At 38.0% G+C, this 21,598-nt stretch overlaps 1 protein-coding gene across 5 annotated transcripts in view; it reads left to right on the top strand.

Moving 5' to 3' along the window:
• Nucleotides 1-21,598, top strand: part of XPO1 (exportin 1) — a 37,290-nt gene that overhangs the window by 9,062 nt on the left and 6,630 nt on the right. For 4 of the 5 annotated variants that reach the window (XM_071805659.1, XM_065833176.2, XM_065833175.2 and 1 more), the window contains 14 exons: nt 2,992-3,064; nt 10,919-10,980; nt 11,061-11,105; nt 11,194-11,375; nt 11,835-11,883; nt 11,973-12,092; nt 12,182-12,310; nt 13,579-13,737; nt 16,312-16,509; nt 17,122-17,260; nt 18,716-18,897; nt 19,677-19,833; nt 19,955-20,118; nt 20,687-20,821. In XM_071805659.1, coding sequence (XP_071661760.1) covers nt 2,992-3,064; nt 10,919-10,980; nt 11,061-11,105; nt 11,194-11,375; nt 11,835-11,883; nt 11,973-12,092; nt 12,182-12,310; nt 13,579-13,737; nt 16,312-16,509; nt 17,122-17,260; nt 18,716-18,897; nt 19,677-19,833; nt 19,955-20,118; nt 20,687-20,821 — 1,794 coding nt within the window. Of the gene's footprint in view, nt 1-347; nt 412-2,991; nt 3,065-10,918; nt 10,981-11,060; nt 11,106-11,193; nt 11,376-11,834; nt 11,884-11,972; nt 12,093-12,181; nt 12,311-13,578; nt 13,738-16,311; nt 16,510-17,121; nt 17,261-18,715; nt 18,898-19,676; nt 19,834-19,954; nt 20,119-20,686; nt 20,822-21,598 lie in introns of all 5 variants that reach the window. The other variant, XM_071805660.1, reaches the window with a different exon arrangement.

Genomic DNA, 21,598 nt, shown 5'->3' with positions numbered 1-21,598 from the left:
AAAGAACTTCCTCAAAGTGCTAACCTTTAAGTAACAGTGTTTGCCTGTTTGCTTGCCTGGTAAACTTTGCTTTTTATACTGACAGACATTACTAATGTTTAAGTTGATTTATCAACAGTATTTTTAAAAACTCAAATTTGTCTTGTGAAAAATGAGATGATTAGAGGAACAGAAAGAAAGCAACAGGTAAAGAATTCTTCAATTTACATAAATTGCAAATGATTTGGTGCTAAATTTATGCCCTATGACATTTGGCTTTTATGCAATCATATTTTTTCTTTAATTAAAGCTGTTAACACTACCTGATATTAATCATAATGTTCCATTATGTTGATTGCTTGTAATAGGAAGAAAAGGGGTGTCTTCCTGTGCAACTGACACAGCTAGGCTTTGACGGCAGGCCTCCACAAGGTCTACCCTTTTGATTCCCTTTAACTGAATTCTGTTCATCAATTGTTTTTGTTTCTTGGGAGGTGGGAGGGAAAGGGATTCGGTGCATAGAATTAAGTGATAAGGGTTCCATAGAAATTTCTACCATAGGGATCATTTCATGCCTTTTTTTTCCCCCCCAGTCTTTGCTGTTACCTGTCCCTCATCTTCATAACTGGGCAGTGAATTAGACAATTAGAAATAAGCAAACCAAAAGCAAGTGAATTTTGAAAGATGTCTATTTTATACGCAGTTTAAATGTGTTCCATGTACTGTTGCAATAGTTGATTGAAGCGTGCACTTCTAATAGTTTAAGTGGTAAAACTCGTAACAGTGACTTTTTTGGGGCTTGGTGTATCTTGTCAGGGAAATACCAAAACTTAGGACCATCAAATCAAATGAAGCTTAAAAACAAAATAAAAACCACAAAAAGCCCCTTGCAGTCAGGCAGGCTCATGAAGCCTTCAAACATGGAATGGCAAGAAGGATGTGTAGGTGAAGATTGTATACAGTTATTTTATTACTGCTGCCATTTCATTTCATGTGTGAGCGCTAGGAAAGAAATGGATATTGCTAGGACTGAAGAAGAGGTGAACAAGATGATGGCAGAGGGCAGAAATGAAGTCACATAGGTATGAAAGATTGATTATAAACCTAGACAGCATGAACCTCTTTGCAGTGTAAGGTACGTGAATCTGAATTAGGTATTTGAGCAGATAATGAGGGATAGGCGTGGTAGATTGCTAGAGATGACTGTCCTTTTCTTTGACTCAGAGGAAGTGCTATGTGGGGGGGGGTCAGGATTTTCATTTAAGTTTTGTGTGGTCATCTAGTGCTTTTGTAAAATGAAACTAGACTTGGCATTCTGGGCTTAAAAGCTAAAGAAGTTGACTTTAGGAAAAAGTTTGGAAGGGAAACAGACACTTTTAGTTAACTGTTACCTGAAAGGGCTGTTAATACATGTGCCTGTAGAATCTAGAAATTTAACTAGAGTTTAGATCTGTGTCAGCAAAGTTAGCTCTGTCTGATGTCAGTGTTCATACTTCAAAACATTGTTAGAAGCTTTTGTTAAGGATCTTTTGTACTGGGAGCCTGGATCAGTTGCAGATGGTGTCTCTAAATCTATAGCAGTGGCTGAAATAACTTCCTGTGAGGTGAAGCATTTTGCCTAAGAATGTTTTCATACATTTTCCTTCGTGAATGTTCCCTTGATTTCATTTAGCTTTTATGTTAAGTAATCAAGTAAAGTTCCAGGTTAAGATCTAGTTGATAAACTTTTGCTGCTGACCACGGAGAAAAAATACCCCGCCAACTTTTCTGTTAATGCATAATTTTTCTTGGTACCCAAGATTTTGGAAGGTGACAGAATATTTTGCAAATTCAGGATATACATGTGAAGATGGTGGGAGCTGAGATTGGATATAGAAGCAAAAGAATGTAGGTTATGTTAAGATGAGAACAGCAAAAATCATATTTTAATACAATGTAGTTTGGGACAGTCTACATTGTGTTTTTTAATTAAACCAAAGTTTATATGATCCCTTTGGTCGAAATGCTAATGATCCTACTTTGTGTAACAACTAACCATTTTAAAGAGGAACTCTTATTCTCAGCCAAACTTTTAACTGTGAAAAACTTGGGTTTACCTTTCAGGCATTGATGTGATATTTTTTTTCCTTCCTAATCCACTGCAGATAAAGTAAACACAAAACTCCTTGTCCTCTTTTCTCTCCTGTCTATTCATGCTAATGGGGTTTTATGTATTAAAGTTCTTCAGTTGTGTCATCACAAACTTCTTTCCCTGTTACTGTGAGTTGACAGTAGGGACGAATGGGCAGGGGGACGGGCTTTACCGATTACTTTGCAAGTGTTACAGTTTTGGGTGAGAACATAGGAAGTAATTCCTGAAAGGTAAAAGGCTTTCCAAGAGCTTATTCACATTTTTATTATTCTTTGACTGAGCACAAAAGTTCATCTTTAAATAGTAGAAATAGCTGCCATATTGGGGTGGGTATTGAAATTAAATAAACCTGTGGGTTGTCTTGCTGTTCCTAAAGTAACGCACCAGTGAAGTTTGGGAAATACTTTCTTTAGCAAGTGTCAGTGTCAGGACATGTGATGCTAAGACAATTTTTTTTCAGCTCTTAGAGGAACGATAGGAAGCTTGAGACCATCCAAGCTGCTAAATATTTTAGGAGCCTGGTTGTGTTAATACTTGAACATATGAGCAGTCATTTATGATGCAAATTCATATCTGGCTGCTACTTTCTCTTCTCCAAATAGCCAAAATTGTCTGCCAGAGGGCTTTTCATTAGTATTTTTTCTTTTTCCCCTCCTGGTGTGAGCATGATCAAACAGCAGGACTTAGTATAGTGAAGAATAAAACAAGGAAAAAAATGCATGAAACCTCAGTAAATGGGTGAATAGACATATTTTAAAAATTGTTAGTTTAATAATCTTGAAGTCTTAGATGTTAAGTGTGAATGTCTGTTTGAATGAGATTCCTGCAATTTAGATAGTCCTGCAGTAACATACTCACATTTTGTTCTTCTCCAATTTCAGTATTATGGACTGCAAATCTTGGAAAATGTGATAAAAACAAGATGGAAGATTCTTCCAAGGAACCAGTGTGAAGGTAGGGAGGGATTTTTGTCTTCTCCTAATTTTGTGTATTACCTGAGGTTTAGACTGTCAGTCCCCATGTAAGTAATTCTCGGCTTCGAATACAATCAGGCTAGTAACTTTCTGTCATCTAGTAAAAGACCATCTGAGCTTTTCTGGATGATGATGAAACCATGTCTTTCCCTTTTGTGATAGCAATGATGAGCACCTGGAATTCTGTAAATGTCACAGGAAGGTCAAAGGTGTGACTGATAGTTTTGAAACATCATCACTTAAGCATTGTACTGACTTACAGACCAAGCTTATCTGAAGAGGTCTAACTCTAGGCAGGTTCTGAAGGTACCTCCTGGCTTTGAGGTGGACGTTTTGATGCTCTGTACTTGGCACAGGAGGCTCTTTTCAGCCTGTCTCTGCTGCTTATGCAGCCCCAGCAGTATGCTGTCCATTTTCTGGCAGACTCTGATCCATCTGGTAGCACGTGTAGATCTATGTGACTTTTTTTGAAATTGTAAGCAGTCAGAACTATTTTAAAGTAGAAACGCTAAGTAAATGCATAGTCTTACCTATTAATGGTCATTGATTCTTTTAGGCAGTGAGATATTATGAAGTCTGCTCTTAATTCATGTAAATGTATGTGCAGCTAGATTGCTGTAACTGGAAGTGCAGTGTAGGGCAAACCGCAGTCTTTTGTCATTGCAAAGAATCTGGAAATACTTAAATAAAAGCTGTGTTCTGGTTTTGTTTCTTTTCCCCTCCCTTACAGCTTGTGATGTGTGTTGGGTTGTAGACGTTGGCTATAGTATATAGAGATACCTCTGTGGTACAGGATTAGTGCTCTCTGTCAAGTCATGATAACCTGAAGACATAAATTACAACTACTATAAATTCATGACAGTGGATGTTGTCACCATTCTATACTTGGCTTTTTACTGAAAGCTGGTTTTAGAACTCATTAAAGTTATTCCAGATTTCTGTGTTCTGCTGTGAGCTTTTATTAGCAGTGCTAAGATGTGCTTTAAATTTTTACTGCCAGTGCTCAGGTTCTGAAACTGTATTAATTAAAACGTAAATGGTGATGGAAACAAATGTGTAGAGGGAGACTTCCACATTTTTGTGATAATTTTGATCACCGTTTACTCCTACTCTTTCCACCTATAGACTGTCAGGTAAAGCATAGCTATTCTTGAAAGTGGAAGTAAGGTTTCACATCCATTCTGTTGGGAACACAGTCGCAGGCTCCTAAAAGAGGAGCTTCAACTAAGGCTCAAACACAATTCTGTCCTTTCAAGAAACGAAGGGAGCACCCTTCTGTATGCTTTTAAGAATTGGTGTATCTCAACTATGTCTTGTTACATTCCTGACTGAGCAGTTAGTTGCAGCATTGGGAAGTTGTTCTCCTAAAGTTTTTGGCTGTAGGAGCAAATCAGGAGGAAAGGAGTCAGCAGTTTTAAGCAGTTACTTGGCTTAGTACTGCCCACTAGTAAGTGAGGTGTAACAGAATAGGAGGTGTCACAGCTGACTTCATAGTTTGGAACTGAAAAGTGTAAAATACAGAATAATTCAGTAATTATAAGTCTTAAAAATACATTCTTAATACATAGAATAGATAAGAAATGGTGGTAGGATGCTAGTTGTGCTTTGGGTCATGGTATCTCATCTGTTCCTGAGATGCCAAGGCAATGCTGGATACATGACTTAAATGAATTGTGGAACTGATGTATCTGGGTTAGTGTTGCAGATTTTCGCTACTTGGCTGTTTACAGGCATGGTAGTGCTGTTTGACTGATTGCTGATACAATAACGGTAGCTCAATACATTACAATGCAAAAGAAAGTTACTGTCCATAGTTGTGTTATCAACTAAATACTCTATTATTATTTTTACTGACACTTGTACTTCTGAAGACTCCAGAGGAAAAGAAAAATCCTTCATCTTAACAAATATGTATCTTTAGTTCCACCTTTTGAAATATTTTTCCTTTTCACAGAGCCAAACTGAAATTGCAAAATTGACTTTTATCCTCACATTTTAGGGGAATTGAGTTAGTTGGCTTTTATGCATCTGGTTTCTCCTGTACATCAATAGAAGAGAAGCCAAATCTGTTTAGGGTACCATGGCTTTTCATCCATCTTGGCCTCAGTGGTGTAGGAGAGACAGTCGGTGCTTCATCTCTAATCCACTTCCATCTGCTCTGTGGTTCTGGTGGGTTTTTTTGGGTTTGGTTTTGTTTTGGTTTTGGCTGATGAGATTGGCTGGTATGAAAGAACTTCTCCAGAGCTCATTCAGGTGGTTTGATGACCTGGGAGATAAGAAGACTGGTGAAATTGAGGCTCCCTTGGTTCTGACTGCAGTCATCCCTTCAGCTGAGAGGATTTTCCTGTTTGAAGTGTAACTCATACAATAGGGGTGCAGGAAACTGAAATTCAATACAAAGTAATGCTTAGTAACAAAGGAAATCAGGCAGGTTATAAATCAATAATTCTGCCTTGTATCTTCATAACACTTAATGTGTCCAACTTGATTTATGTAGGAAGTACAGCTGACAAAACTTACCTTTGCTTAAGATGAAACTAAATCAGTTTGAGAAAATACTGTTTTCCTTGTGTAGCAGTTGAAATAAAGACTGGACCTGAATTGATCTGTCAGTGAAATAAAAGGTTTTTGAAACAACCTTCCTGAAAATTCCTATAGAAATAAAACAATGTCATTAATTACAAAGCCTGAACTGCAACCCCCTTCTTTTTTTCTTCTCCATTTGTACATCAGAATGACTTGTTGGGTCTTGAGGTTAGCCAGGGGTTTGTTATTACTTCTGCCTGAATGCTGGGAGACTTTAGCTTCCACCTTAGAATTCCAAATGCAAGTAGGAAAAAGTTTGCTTCTGATGTGTTCTTTGGACTTGAAACTCCATTCTTAAGTTTGCTTTTATTTTAAAATAGCTTTTAGTCTTGAGCTTTTTTGGCCCTGGTACCTTTTAGCTTGTAAAAAGTTTTTGTGCTCCTCAGGTGTCACTGATTTTGAAGGTTGAGGATTGTAAGCACTTTTGGAGAGTTCATTTGTATCTTCCCATAACTCTAAAATAGTAATTGGGCAAAGCAATTTACGTTTCTAAAATACTTGTGTGATTGTTCTGTTTTTTCTTGATTTGTTTGTTTCTGGAGTTAGCAGTTTGAACCAATTGCTGACCTGGCTATCTAGACATAAGTGGAATATATGGAACACACAACTGGTAAAATTAGTTAAATCAGGTGCCTGACCTGCATGTTCAGCCTTCAGACGTGTTTAGTTTCGAGACCATAGCAATGGGTTAGACTTGCTCCTTATAAGGTATTTGGCTTTTAAGAGAATGCTTTGGTTTGCTCCTATACATACACAAGTGATGTAATGTGGCTTTCATTCAGACTTCAGTTTTAGTGAAAGGCAGATGGGCGTATTCCAGAACATCCCATACAGTACTGAACTTGGCTTATTTCCAGAGGATTGTGCTATCATTCTCACGTAAAAAAAAAAATCAGAGTTTATTGAGGTGGTGCTAAATTGCTTTCAACTCTGATACTCCATAGAGTTGATTGTTTAATAACACGCATAAAGAATGTCATTTGAATGAAGTGCTGTGCTCTCCGTAGGATTTTCTTCTAGTGTGAAAACCTGCCTGGAAGTAAAGGCTTCTTGGCCTTCCAGTTCAGTGATACGTTTCATTAATCCTGCAATGCGAAATGAAATTCTGTTCCTGTGAACAGAGTGAGCTTGTCTGGAGTGTTTTGAGTTGGAATGGATAAGCACTTCTTCATTATGCAGCCTGAATTGCTCGTATAACTTTTCTCATTTTGAAATGGAAAGAAAAAAGTGTTCAGAAATGCAGTTTAGTGGCTCACATGAAGGTCCTGGAGTTAAGTATAAAGCTTTTGATGTATTGGAAGCTGCTGTAGATGAGACGTTTCTGTGCAGTGATTAGATGTTTTAATGGAAGTTTCTGGTCCGCTTCATGAAGATGCGTTTTTTTGATTTTCTGTGTAATAAAAGGGGAATGAGCTGCATGTGACTTCTGTAGTGGGGTGGGGTGGGGAAGAAAAGCTGTTATGCCTTCTCTGAGAATTTTCATGATTTTTTTTCACTTGAGAAGCAAATAGGTAATGGATTGGTCAAGTTTACCACTAATAGGGAAAGATGATTTGTGGGACAATATGGAAAAGCATTGTTTCTTAAGACTAGAAATAAGATGGTATTTTGACCACATTTTGGGACTACTTAAACAATTTAGTATACATGTGTATGCATACAAACACCCCTGGGTGGGACAACTCAGCTTTAGGGTGATAAATTCTAATTTTGGTTGCAAAATAGTAGTAATTTTCTGAGTTACATTGCCCACCTGCTTTTTTTATGCTGCTTATTCTTTAATGTCAGTGGAGACTCTTTTGATTTTAGTAAGCTAGTGTAAACTCATGTCTGCAGCACCAGGTAGAACAATTTCCAGCACTTGTTGAATGTTTGCTCTGTAATTGCATAAAAGGATGTGCTTGTATGTCCTGAGTACAAGAAGTGGTTTTGTCTACAGGTGTGTACTTGCTGACTGTGTGTGTTTGTGGTAACGTGCCGTGTTTGGTCACGGTAGGAATTCCTCTGAGCTCAGGTCACACAGACTACGTGAGATGTATTTGCTTCTAAAAGCACATCCGAAGATTAAATTGTAGGATATTTCATAAATTCTGCAGTCTGGACTTCAGAAGTACTTATGTTGGATAACGTGACGTTCCTCACTGTCCCGTTAATCTCTGATCACCCTATGGCTTGTGTTACCTGTCCAGAAAGTGTTTGTTTTGCATCTCCACAGAAGCAACTTTCACAAGGGGCTACACTATCTACTTTTGTACTTTGCTTACCAGAAAATGCTAACAGTTGTACTAGTCCATGCCTTCTGACAAAGGCAGTGTCCAGCCTTCCTGGTAATTAGAACACAGCCTGATGATTGAGTTGGGCTGATCTGCTACTTAACTACTGTGGATAAAGATATTCCTCCTCTGTGCACTTTTTGATATCTTCGAGCCAACACTGGTGCTTCTCTGCCCCTTCAGGGAGCTAAGCTGGCAGAGGAAAGTTTCAAACCAGTTTGAAAACCATTGCACTTTTTTTGGTAGCTCTGTTTTTCTACTAGATCAGCCTCTGAACAAGTTCTTGAACAGATGCTGGGACTCTAAGTGCTGTGTCAATGAGTTTTGCAATGGACAACAGGGTCTGCTCTCTTTTGTTGCAGGTTATCATGAGGTCAGCATAGTTGTGATGTTGGATGGTGTCCTGAGTATTGCGTTGTGTGGGTTGTGGGGTGTTTTGTTTTATTGGAAGGTGTGTTTTCCAGGAATGTCTGTCTCTTGACGTTTGGCTCGCTGAAGGGTCTGAACTAGGCAGTTGTGGTGTTGCCATCTTCGAGACTTGTTCAGCAGCTTCTGTGCCAGAAGGAGGTCACCTAAGCACTGGTTTTGTGGCTTCTGCGTGTCATGTGCCCCCCTCCTTAAAATAACACTTCTAAGTTCTCAAAACACACCAATTTTAGCAAATCCAGTGGACTACTACCCTTGGATATGTTCTGCTGAAAAATGGTAACTAGCCTATGTGTTGATTCTGTCAGAGTATAAAGTTGAATTATCCTTGTTCTGCTGGGAGTTATCTTTCCTATGGAAAGAAATGAGCTATTAAATATGGAGCAGAAACCACAATACTTCAGTTTAAAAAAAAAATCGGTGCAAAATTGGATAGCTGCTGCTTTTAAGGGATTAAGAGTAAGACCTCGTTCTCTGGCTGGGAGACCTTAGAAGCCTGGAACATGACATGTCAGAACTGGAAAACTCAGGTTGCCTTTTGAGCTGTGATCACTTTTTTTTAAATGGAGCAGCTTCAGAGCAGAGCAACTGTTTTCATCTCAAGGCCACATTGATGGTAGGGTAGCATTGAACTTGTAACTAAACAGCGTAATACTATGGATTGAGCAAGATGGAAAATATGTAGCTTTGGAGTTGGAAGTCTGAGAGCAATCCTCACTTTCTAATTCCTTTTTAAAAAGCAAAGAGTTGCAACAGTAGGTTTCCCGTAGTGGTTTGGCAGACAGTTAAAATAGTTGAGTTTCTGGCACTGCGGACCAATTTCCTTACTATTTTGGGGGCTTTCATATCTTGTTTGTGAATTACTGTAAAGCTTCAGCAAAGTGTGTGAGTTTTTAAGCTTTAAAATACTAGGACATGCCTATGGTGTCAGAATAACGCTAGTGCTTGGGAATAACTCTTACCCAGTGACTGACAGTGATATTTATTTTGTTAACAACCCATTCTTCTGGAGTAGCACGGGTTGGTCCCGGTTGATAATGATGAATATTTTCATTTGTAATTGGAACTACCTGTAGAACAGCTCCTGCCTATTATGTATCTAATGGCTCAAAGTCTAGACCTAGTTTTTCCAGATTTCACAACAATGTAATTACCAAACTGTTTCTTCTAATCCTGTTGCTCAGGCCTGAAATGCAAAAAACTCATTCTGGTAAAGTCTTAAAAACATTTTAAAGTTTAAAAGAGTGACTAGGGGAAAACTAAATGTCTTCAACATAAGGCATTGTTCTCTGTAAAGTGACAACTTCTAAAATCTTCAATGGGTGCATTTGGTCTGCATGAGTCAGTTGACTTTCTTCTTGCAGAAATGATTGAAACCAGATTTAGGGTTCAGGAGGGTGAATAGCAAAACATATATCTATTCTAAAACTTCCATATGACAAGAAAATGCTCGTGTGGTTTGAAGCATTTAATCCCTGACGTACTCAGATCAATTATTGTATCTAAGCTATGTTGAGGTAGATTTATTAGTAATGTTCATCTAGTTCACAACTCCAGATCCTCTGTTCCTGCTGCTTTTTGGAGCCTGATGAATGTTTTTAGATATGTGTGTTGCGATTAAAAGTCACTTGGAAAGCCATTGTTTCCATGTCTTCAGTAATTGACAGGTTAATGGTGAAGAGGAGCTAAGGATTAGGTGGCAAAATGCACTTCTAGGCAGTGTAGCTTGCTACAGTGTGGGTTATGTGGTGGCTGCTGCTTGTTTTTGTGGTGGAGCTGAAAACTCTGAAGTCAAACAGTTGTGAAAGAAACACAACAAAATGAGGGATTTGTATACAGTCTGTGCCCCTAATTGACAAACTCCATGTAAGAAAAAGAAAAAAGGCAAGAGCAATTAAAAAAAAAAAAAGGCCAAAGCAATAAACCAGAGTTCTGTAATCCATAGCATCCATGTGTGCCATAAAAGCACAGTAGTGCAAATCCAAGCGCATTGTATTGTGTTGGTGAATAAAGTTTTCAGTTTTATTCTTGTAAGATTGTACAGGGCGAACTTTGCTAAGCTCCAACGTGATGTTTCACTTTTAAATGCTGTGTGTAGGAATTGTGGTGTTTAAAGTGGATCACCAAAGTAAACTGGAGCATCTCTGAACTTTTCCATACAGTGAAGGTGATGTATCAAAGCTCTCCGTGCAGCTCTGGCTAACTTGGCATTAAACCTGGAGTCGTGTTTAGAAAGCTCTGCTTATTCTTGCAGTTCACTTTTGATTAATAAAGCATTAGTCACAGAATCCTTACTCTGTTGTCCTTTTGTTTTATTGAAATAGCTTAAGTGTAAAGCCATTTTGTACATCTGAAATAGGTTCTTGCAGAATTAATGCCGAGGTGGATTTTTCCCATAGAGCACACAAGAGGGTTGCTCACTGCCACGTGCATCTATGTTCCTTTAAGGTGTTTGTTTTTAAAAATGTGCGAAGAATCTGAATTCAAAATTTATTAGTACATTCATGATATCTGGCATAGTTGAAAGTAAATTCCTAACTCTTCTGCAGGTATTAAAAAATATGTTGTTGGCCTAATTATCAAGACCTCATCTGATCCAACATGTGTAGAAGTAAGTGAATTCTTTTCAGGGGAGGAAGAGGGAGGGGAATATCTTGCATAACCTGACTTTCTCTTCTCTTTTTTCTTCAGAAAGAGAAAGTGTATATTGGGAAACTGAATATGATTCTTGTCCAGGTAAGCTAGAGTTCATAAAGTTTTAAATCTTGTTATAAAGTGTTTGGCTTTGCGTATGTATCTAACATATGGATGCTTTGCTTTGCAGATACTAAAGCAGGAATGGCCGAAGCACTGGCCAACTTTTATAAGCGACATTGTGGGAGCGAGCAGGACGAGTGAAAGCCTCTGTCAGAACAATATGGTGATCCTTAAACTATTGAGTGAAGAAGTGTTTGATTTCTCCAGTGGCCAGATTACTCAAGTAAAAGCCAAGCATTTGAAAGACAGGCAAGTATACATAATTAAATCTTAATAAATAGGGTGGACTTCATGCTCTCTGCTAAATAGTTGATCTCACTTGGAGTATTTGAATGAACACCTACATCTGTCTAATTTTATTTTTGAGGCTGAGTGGGTTACTGATTTTTCTTTAAAGCACTTACTGTGTGGTGATACCAAACTTACTTTGTACACACAGGTATTTCTGCCTCAATGCAAGTAACATCGGTTGACTCATGACTTTTTAACAGAACTTGGAGTATTGCTTGCATTTCCAGGCACAGCCTTTAAGCTACTTCAGAATATGCCTTGTTACTGTGAAAACTGTTAGAGCTGGGTGGCTTGTGAATGCCTCTGTGGCCAGAGGTCTTCAGGACCTGTTCTGTGAGCATAGACGTTTGGATTAAAGTAGATAGGATTGTTTATGAAATGTGGAAATGATTCCATTTTACTTATTGTTTTTAACAGCATGTGCAATGAGTTCTCTCAAATATTTCAACTGTGTCAGTTTGTGATGGTAAGTCTTATTTCTTTAATGATATCTTAAAAAATTGCTCTCCCCCCATCGTGTCTAACAACATCATAACCACTAATTGTTGTTTCCAGGAAAACTCCCAAAATGCTCCCTTAGTTCATGCAACTTTGGAGACTTTGCTACGCTTTCTGAACTGGATTCCTTTGGGATATATATTTGAGACCAAGTTAATCAGCACACTAATATACAAGGTACTCACGCAAAAATTGACGGCTCTTAAATTTAAGTTGCAGAAAGCTTGTAACACTCTTGTAATGTTGTTTTTTTCTTCTCTCAACAGTTCTTAAATGTTCCCATGTTTCGAAATGTCTCTTTGAAGTGCCTCACAGAGATTGCAGGTGTCAGTGTAAGCCAGTATGAAGAACAGTTTGTAACACTTTTTACGTTGACCATGATGCAGTTAAAACAGGTAATGTTTTTGATGAATCTCTCGACTGTTTCATTTTGCAGAATCGATTTCTGTAGAACCCAGTTCAGTTTACAAATTTATATTAATTATATAAGACAAATTCAGTGGAATTTATGACTCGATCAGAAGATGCTGAGTGTATTTTTCTGACTCTAGATCACAGCTGTATTTCTGCTGCATTGATATATTTTGATTAATTAAAGAGGCGTTTTGAGCACTTGGACTGTCTGATGGGGAAAGTTGAGAGAGAGAGATGCAGCAGAACGTGTACTGCATGACTCGTAAGACCTAAACTGACTTCTGCAAGTTGTTGTCTAATTTTTGAAACCAATGGAAACATTTATCATAAAGCCATGCTTTAAATTTAATATAATTTGATGATTCCCCTCTTAGCAGTTCAGATTCAGGTCTGTAGCTATTATCTTTGTATTTTTTCCTGTGTTTGCAATGTTGGTCCATCGTAGAGGTTCTTTAAAACAGGCAGGCTTCTTTTAAAAATGCCATTCCCCTCAGCTTCAAGTGGAGTTAGAGGCTTTTTATGTAGTTGTAGTTAAATTTAAAGGCAGGTTTTTGCACACACTGAAGTGATTTTGTGTGTTAGGCAGCTGGGTGTTACTTCCTCAGTTTTTACAGATGATGCTCTTGATTCTAAATGCCAAAATATGTGGCCTAAGGTTTCCCTCAAAGCATCACTTGAACGCCAAGTTGGTTATTTGGCGTGTTTTGCAACCTGCAGGTTTTTAGCATGACTGTTGTGGATGAATTTGATGCGAACTGTTGCATTTCTTGTTAATATTTGGCTCTCTTAACCTTGTACGTGTCTTATAGTTGCACAGCTATCAAAACCACGCAAGCTGGGAGCAGCAAAAATGTTAAATTTTGTTCCCTCTGTTCTGTAGCTTAATAGCATTGACTTTAAAGAATATAGTTCACTACTTGATGATGATGTTGAAAATGTTTTATTTGTATAATGATAGAATTTTAAAGCTAGCGTATCTCTTAAGAGGTGCCAGAGATCTCCACAAGATTACTGAAAAACATGTTCCAGTCTTCTGAGTCTTCCTTGCTAATTTCTCAATCTTCTAGAGGAGGTCTTTCATGTTTTAAGTTACCATGTCATGTTTTGAAACTTAATGTTACTTGGGACAGGTAGCAACCATGTTTTTACAGAGGATGTTTTTGCCGAGAAAACCCCAAATATTTGTTAAGATACAGGAGTTCTGCATAAAGTGGGAAATTCTTGATTATGTCTGTATTCTTCTTCTTAGATGCTTCCTTTAAATACCAATATTAGACTTGCGTACTCAAATGGAAAAGATGATGAACAGAACTTCATTCAGAATCTCAGTTTGTTTCTCTGCACGTTCCTCAAGGAACATGGTCAACTTATAGAAAAAAGATTAAATCTGAGAGAGACATTAATGGAGGTAAGTTGCTCGGTTTATCTAGTCTAGAAACGTAGCATGTCCTCGAAGGATGTGGTACTGATATAATCTCTAGATCATTGTATTTATTCACGAAATTACTAAATCACATGAATACGAAAAGCCTTTGAAAATTTGTTTCCTAATATGTTTCAATAGCACTCTGTTTTCAGTGATCTCATACTAATACAACGTTCAAAGACCATAGGTGTCTTTCTCCCTCTTCTTGTTCTTCCCTAAAGATGTAAAATACCGCTTTAAAATAAATTCATGTATTCTTTTTCCATGGGTCTTTACAGACTCTATTTTCTGTATAACTCTCACGTAGAGAAGATGTTGCTGTGACTTTGATCAGTCTGCGTGAAGCAGCTCAGTGATGTTTTCTGATGGTTTCTGATTTCTGGGGTACAGCACATGCTGGGGTTCAGCGCTTCCATCCTGGTGCAGCTTCTTGCATGATTTGCCATTCCCAAAGTTGAACTGAAAGGCTTTAAATACAGTCTTCACGGATCATGGTCTGTTTCTATGCGTGCCAATAATGCTTAATGGCAGAGCTCTACCAAATGGCCACGTATGCTTTGTTTCGTAGTATTACTTGTCTTGGAGGAGTTATCAGATGTCTTAGAGCAGTTGCTGAGAATCAAGTTCACAGTTGTCCTTCCCCTGTGCTTCTTCCCTTCTGTTCTTGAAGACTGCTGCGTTCTTTTCAATTTTGACAGTCAAGTGCGACTTCATCGTCAAAATTACTGCCATCTGTAGTAATGCAGATAGGAATGAAGGGTTGGAAAGGCTTAAATTCTAGGTGACTACTAAACATGTAAGGCGCTACCTCCTACTGTAGTGGAGCTAGATAAAGCTAGAGTGGTTTTAGTTGTCTTTTTTTACATTGTGAGTAAGAGTTTTGTTTGCTGGCTCCCCCACACCGCTGGGCTCCAGGGGGCTGAGACTGGCTCCATAGCCCCTTGAAGCACCTTCCTGTGCCCAGAACCGAGCCCTGTGCAGGTATGGAGGCGGTAGGGTGAGAAGGTGCCCTGACAGGTGAGGTAGAAGAACAATATCACATCTTAAACCTGGAGGCCAGGTTCCATCGCGAGGGGGAAATACATTTGCAGGTGGGTTAGCTGTAATCCGATGTGTCCATCTGAGTTCTGGCCCTTTTTCCAGCTACTGTTGTTCTCAGTGCACTTTTTCTGGAAGTAGCCCTCTAAAAATACATGTATTAAGAAGTCGCAAATACCAAATTATAGCTAATTTAGAAGATGGACTAAGAGGAATATCACTTGATTTTAAAAAGAACTACTATTAACAGTTCCCTAATAATTCCTTTCAAAATAAATTGTGAGGGTGCGGCTCAAGTTTCTACCTATGCTGAGGCTTTTTTAGGAAGACGTGTAAAAGGCTGAAGCTGTCGTACGTCCTGTGCAATTGTGTGTGAGTTGGAGTGCAGTTCTTAGGTATTGACTTCTTGTCCCACATAAATAAGCTAGATTCTTCGTTAAAGCCGATATTTATGAAAGTCAATCTGGAATGACTTACAGTCTTGTGTAGGATGATGAGACTTTTGAGGAAGTTCTTAGGCTGGCCTAAAATAGTTGCTAATTTCACTTTAGTAAGTTGCAGTGTAACAAAACTTAGTTACACAGTTACTTCTAAAAGTTCTGTGTCACTTGGTTCCTGCACTTTGGATGTGTCTGATCTTCTGAAATTGTTCTGCAGATTCATTGGAGCTGTGCAGGCAGTGAAGGGAGCTACGTAAGTTATTGCAAGTGAATTTACCAAGAAAAATAGACTCAAGACTAATGTGTGGTTGCTTTGAATCCCTCTTTTGACATTGTATCTACAAGTGCTGAATCAGGTCGTTACCATCTAAAATGCTTTGAGTTGCTGTAGTATCGAAGCCATGAAAACGTCTTCAGCTGTCATGGTTTCGTTCTGTTTGCTCACTGGTGGGCTCTTGCTTTATCTTTCACCAGGGGAGGTTTGGCTGTGTAGTTCTAATTTCTGAGGGTTGGTATTTCAGTTTGTCAGAATTGCATCCTTGGTCTGCTGCGGCTGTTCTGTCAGTAAAGAAATGGATAAGAGTTGGGTAGGTGACTTGTGTGGAACGCAAGCCAGCGGTGTGGCTTTCATGGTTCCCTTTGGTTCTTTGGATTCAGAACAAAGCAGCATTAATAATCTTGAGATGAACAGTCCTTCAGACTAGCTGGTGAGGGGTTCTTGAGGCTCTAACATAACATAAAATGCCTTGCAGAAGCTCCAGAGGCTGAAGCTGGGATAATTTACAAGCAGACTGACTTGGCTATGGCCTTTTTTTAAGATATCTTTAGACCACTTCAGATTGAAGAACTGCAACACACTTTGAAAGCAACAGTAATTGACAAAGCATTTTGGTTTTGAGTTGCTCCGCCAGTCAGAACTGTGACTTTTAAGGAATGTCATTTCGATGTTAATGCTCCTTGTTCCTGAGTTTAATGTTAATTTGGCATTTTGTCAGTATTTGAATAGCTGAAATTGAAGCAGTGTGGTTTTATCTGCAGAAATAATTAGTAACCAGACGTTTAAACCTCGCTTTTCCAGGCTCTTCATTATATGTTGTTGGTATCAGAAGTTGAAGAAACTGAAATTTTCAAGATCTGTCTCGAATATTGGAATCATTTAGCTGCTGAGCTCTACAGGGAGAGTCCGTTCTCGACATCCGCTTCTCCATTGCTTTCGGGAAGTCAACACTTTGATGTTCCTCCAAGGAGACAGCTTTATTTGCCTGTATTGTCCAAGGTAATCCATGCCTAAGTAAAGGTACTGGAAAGATTTAGGTGCTGTTCCTGAAGAAGAGATTTTTGCGTCACATAAGGAGTGACTTAAGAAAACTTGAGTAGTTGGTAATTGATTCAACTCCAGTTATTTAATGTGCTCTAATTGCAAAAATACTCTGACACCAGTATGTGGCGGGAGTATTAATACGGTGCGTGCCATTTTTATTATTAAGATACTTATTACAAATGTAAGACTTATGTTTTTAAAAAATAAACTTGTATTGAAGTATTTCTTTAAACAGATAAATGGGGGGAGGAAAGAAAAAAGTAGTCTTTAAAGATCCCTAGTATTATGTATGCATTTTGAAGCACTGGAAAGTATACTTCAAAGGTTGGGGTTGTTTGGTTTTTTAATAGTCAGGTTATTCATGGAGAGAGAGAAATCATAAGCTCTGTTCTTAATGGCTTTTTAGTAAACATATCTATGCAGAATCTTAATGTGAACTCATCTTATGAAGTGCTGGATATACCCTTTGCATGGGTCAGGTTGCCTGCCCAAAGTGCTCCAGAAACACCCGTGGAGGAGCCGTGTGTGTGGTTTCATCCCGTTTTAACTTTCCTTTGCAACACGCAGGTTCGATTGCTCATGGTGAGCCGGATGGCTAAACCTGAAGAAGTCCTAGTTGTGGAAAATGATCAAGGGGAAGTAGTACGAGAATTCATGAAGGATACAGATTCCATAAACCTGTATAAAAATATGAGAGAAACGTTGGGTAAGTACCAGCTGGTATTTTTGTGCTGTAGATCTGTGCAGCTGCATCAGCAGAATGTACATTAATGGCGTCAGCTTATGATCTGAATTATTGTGTGAGTAAAGTGATGATTAGTAAGGAGCAGCTCACACTTGTTGGTCTGAAGTTCTATATTGTCAGTGTGTGGTGTTGTATAACTTAAGTACTAATACACTATTTTCATCCCTTGCCTTTTCTCATTGAATGACACCTCCTGATGTTCTATTACCAAAATGTTTTGAATCTAGTGAAATCTTGGTTTTGTCAGAAAGCTGTTAAATGGGAAGGATTTTTCTTACTGGTTATTATTTCACTTGTAGTCTTGTAGATCAAGCACTCCTCAGCAAAACCCATCTATTTCTTCAAGAGTTTTCTGAATACTTCTAAACTTTTCTAGTATTCTTAAACAAAATGCAAAATTCCAACCTGAACCTGAACTTCAAAAATCTTGTCCATAGTGAATGCTGAGGTGTTCTAATGACTTTGATTGAAGCTGCAGTTAATTACATATATAGACAAAAAAAATAGCAAGCTGCAAATGCACGGAAGAACACCAGAATCAGTCTTTCTATAGAGAGTTTAATGTAGCCAGTATATTTTATTTTGTGTGTGTGTGTACTAATATCCTATTATCTTTAGATGTCTCACGTTTAATTGTGACCATTTTATCAGTGAATTGATAGTTCCTATGTATTGTAGTGATAACTTATGGTTTTTTAGGCAAGGCAAAAAGTTTGTCCTAACTGCAGCCTGAGGGCTCGGGGGGTTTTAGAATTGTCACATATTTAGGACATCAAACCTTCAATTCTACATATTTTTCTGTCAAATACTTTAAGGGAACACTGAGTGTTTAATAACAGGCTTATGAACTAGGAGTGGGGGGAAAAGGCCGCGTGATGCAAAGTATTTGTGGAGTGTTTTATTCTCACCCTTGTACTTGTGATGCAGATACTGCCAGGGTTAGATGAGTTGTTCTAATATCTTTTTATATGCAACATGGATTAAAAAAGAGGTTTGATTTGTTGTGTTTAATGTTTAATTTATTGTATTAGCATGATTACTGTATGTCCTGAGCCTTAGTCATATTTCCAGATACAGGGTTATTTATGTGGAAATGCAGATTTAGTTTGATTTCTGGTATTAACTGTTGCTTATAATGTAGTATCTCTTAAGATTCACTAAAAAAGAAGAAAGGGCAGAATGTGGTGGAAGCTGCATTCTGTGGCACAGTAAATACCTATTTCTAGTTCTGGCCTTAAATTGCTCTTGACCTGCTGGGATTTAGAAGACCATGGTTTTAACAAATTTGTGTTTAGAAAGCAGCATTGCACTTACCTAACAATTTGCTTGTATTTTTCTGAAATTTAACTTTGCATATGGAATCATGGTCCCGGTCGTTGCTTTAAAACGTGCCTGTTCAATGTTGATGTCTTTCAGTTTACCTTACACATCTGGATTATGCAGACACGGAACGAATTATGACTGAAAAACTTCACAACCAAGTGAATGGAACAGAATGGTCGTGGAAAAATTTGAATACTCTGTGTTGGGCAATCGGCTCAATCAGTGGCGCAATGCATGAAGAAGATGAAAAAAGATTCCTTGTTACAGTAATTAAGGTATTGCGGTGCAAAACTAATAGCTTTGGCACGCTTAGTTTATGCTCAAAATATTAAAGTTACGAAAATACTGCTGTATATTCTTGGTAAGCTACCTCGTACGGCAAGCAAGACAATAAGAGTAATTTAATGGCTGATCTTATATCCTGAATTTTAGGCTGTTAAATTATTTAGCCATGAGCAATGTGTTAATCCAAACAGCATTTCGCAGTGAAAATTTCAGGGATAAAATTTCAGTTTATGATAAAGTGTTTTTCTTTGGAAAGAGGTTGCTGATGAAATAAGGAGACTGGTAACATAACCCACATTTTCAACGTGGGGGCACTCTGCTTTTTGCCGTTTTCCAAATATTCAGTGATCAAAATGAATTTTTGGGAAATATGTGCATGGAAAGAGTGCAGGAACAAAAGACCTTTAACAAGTTATAGAAATTCATACAGAAGCCTTAGTTTAGTTTGTTTTATATTATGTGAATCTATTGATATCAACTGCTTGCTCGCTGTTCAGCGCTGTGCGGCTTGTTGAAGAAATCTTGAGTGTTATTTAAAATGGAGATTCCGTAGTTGAAAACATGGTGTTCCTGGTTTGGTTAAATAACTGCATCGCCCCAACCTTAACCCACTTGTGGTTTGCTTGATTTTTCTTTTTATTTGGACTTTGAACTTGATTATTGTAACCATTTTATTTTAATACAAGTCCTTGTAGGATTTTTATGCTTTGTCTTGTAATGTTTTTAATTAAACTGAACAAACTTGGAAACTAAAAATGTTGTGTTGTAGGATCTCCTCGGACTCTGTGAACAAAAGCGAGGAAAAGACAATAAAGCCATTATTGCATCAAATATAATGTATATAGTAGGTCAATACCCACGGTTTTTGAGAGCTCACTGGAAATTTTTGAAGACGGTCGTCAACAAGCTGTTTGAATTTATGCATGGTAATTATCCTTTTTTAACTTGCTCTTTTAATTATTAAAAAAATAAGATTTACCATACGTGCACATGTACGGTGGGGGGGAATACAAAATACAAAGTAGTAACTGACGTGATTTAATTTAGAAACCCATGATGGCGTCCAGGATATGGCGTGTGATACCTTCATAAAAATAGCGCAGAAATGCCGCCGACATTTTGTTCAGGTTCAAGTGGGAGAGGTCATGCCGTTTATTGACGAGATCTTGAACAATATTAATACAATCATCTGTGACCTTCAGCCACAGCAGGTATGTTTAATTCAGGGCTGGGAATAATTCTTAATCAAAAGTCACTTCATGTTGAAGCGTAGTAGTGATTTTCAGGGCTTGAATTATATTCCTTTTCTGTTAGTGACAGTGTTACGGTATCAAAAGTGCAATCAGGTTGCATTATGGAGACCTCACTTAAAATGCTTGGAAGGAGAATTAAAGTGCATTTAGTAAGAATTTTGATTTCTGGACTGTTTTAACAAGTAAATAAGATGCTGAATATAATTTTGCGGTTCTAATTCGGGAGAGGGTGATATCCCACTGTAACAGCGTGTGTATAGTTTTTATATTGAGAAGAGTGGCGGGGAACAATCCAATTATGCCTAGGAAGGGCACAGTAATTCAGTCCGCAGTTTAAACACGTCTGGTAATATTGAAGAGCTAAAGGGCGTACATCTGAGCATCTTCACTTAGGGATATGATGGAAAAAAGTATTCTAAGACAGTGAAATCCTTCTTCAGCCTTCATTGTGTTAGTTCAGAACAGTGTAAGATTTTCATTGCTCCTTTCTAAGCTTCCTGTTCTGGTTTCTTGTTGTTCCCATCAGGTGCACACGTTCTATGAAGCGGTGGGATACATGATTGGGGCGCAGACAGACCAGACCGTGCAGGAGCATCTGATAGAAAAATACATGTTGCTACCCAATCAAGTATGGGACAGCATAATTCAGCAGGCAACAAAAGTAAGCTCATAAATGTGAAGTGTATTCTGTGTTCAGGTAAAGAAAACCTGCTAAATGTTTGTCGTACCCTGGGTTTATATTCCACGTGGTACGAAATTAAGTGTGCGTAGCTGGGGTGGACTTTATTATACTAACTGATGACTAAAGCAGTGATTGGCATGACAATAAAAGTGTTGTTTTGAGAGAGAGGACTTAAATGACAAAATAAATACTGGGTTTAATGTGATTTAAAGGACAGTTTTCTGTTACAGAATATCTTCAGTAGTTTATTTCCAAGACTTCCTTTCAGCTGCTTTAGAAGTGGGTTTTCTTTCTGAATAACAGAAAAGTGAAAATGCTAAAAATACCGCTCATTGTTCCTCCTTTCTCTTCCCTCATTCTCTTAAAGTACATCTGTATTTCTTACTTACAAGAGTTCTGCACTGCACAAGAGATCAATCCATTTGGAATTAATTCAATTAAGATTCTGTTTCTTACCCTGGTAACTCTTAGAACAAGAACATCTATTGCCTTTCCTCTGGACCACTTCTGTTTTCACCTTCTTAATCTCTTCTCCTTGGCTTGTTTCTTTCTTCAACCAGAGTGATGCTTGTACCACTGCAGCAAAAATGCTTCTGCAGAAGCCTAGAATTAAATCAATTGAAGTTGTGTCCTGACACTCAAGTGCCAGGAAGTAAACAGCAGTATATGTAAAGCCTGTAAATTACAGTGATAAGTTCCTTAACACAGTGTGTAAGATACATTATTTAAAGTTACACTTTTATAATGAAAGCTACA

This window comes from Patagioenas fasciata, chromosome 3, assembly GCF_037038585.1.
Source record: "Patagioenas fasciata isolate bPatFas1 chromosome 3, bPatFas1.hap1, whole genome shotgun sequence".
Taxonomy (NCBI): domain Eukaryota; kingdom Metazoa; phylum Chordata; class Aves; order Columbiformes; family Columbidae; genus Patagioenas; species Patagioenas fasciata.
Note: the sequence above shows the minus strand (reverse complement) of the source record. Positions and strands in the feature narration are given on the sequence as shown.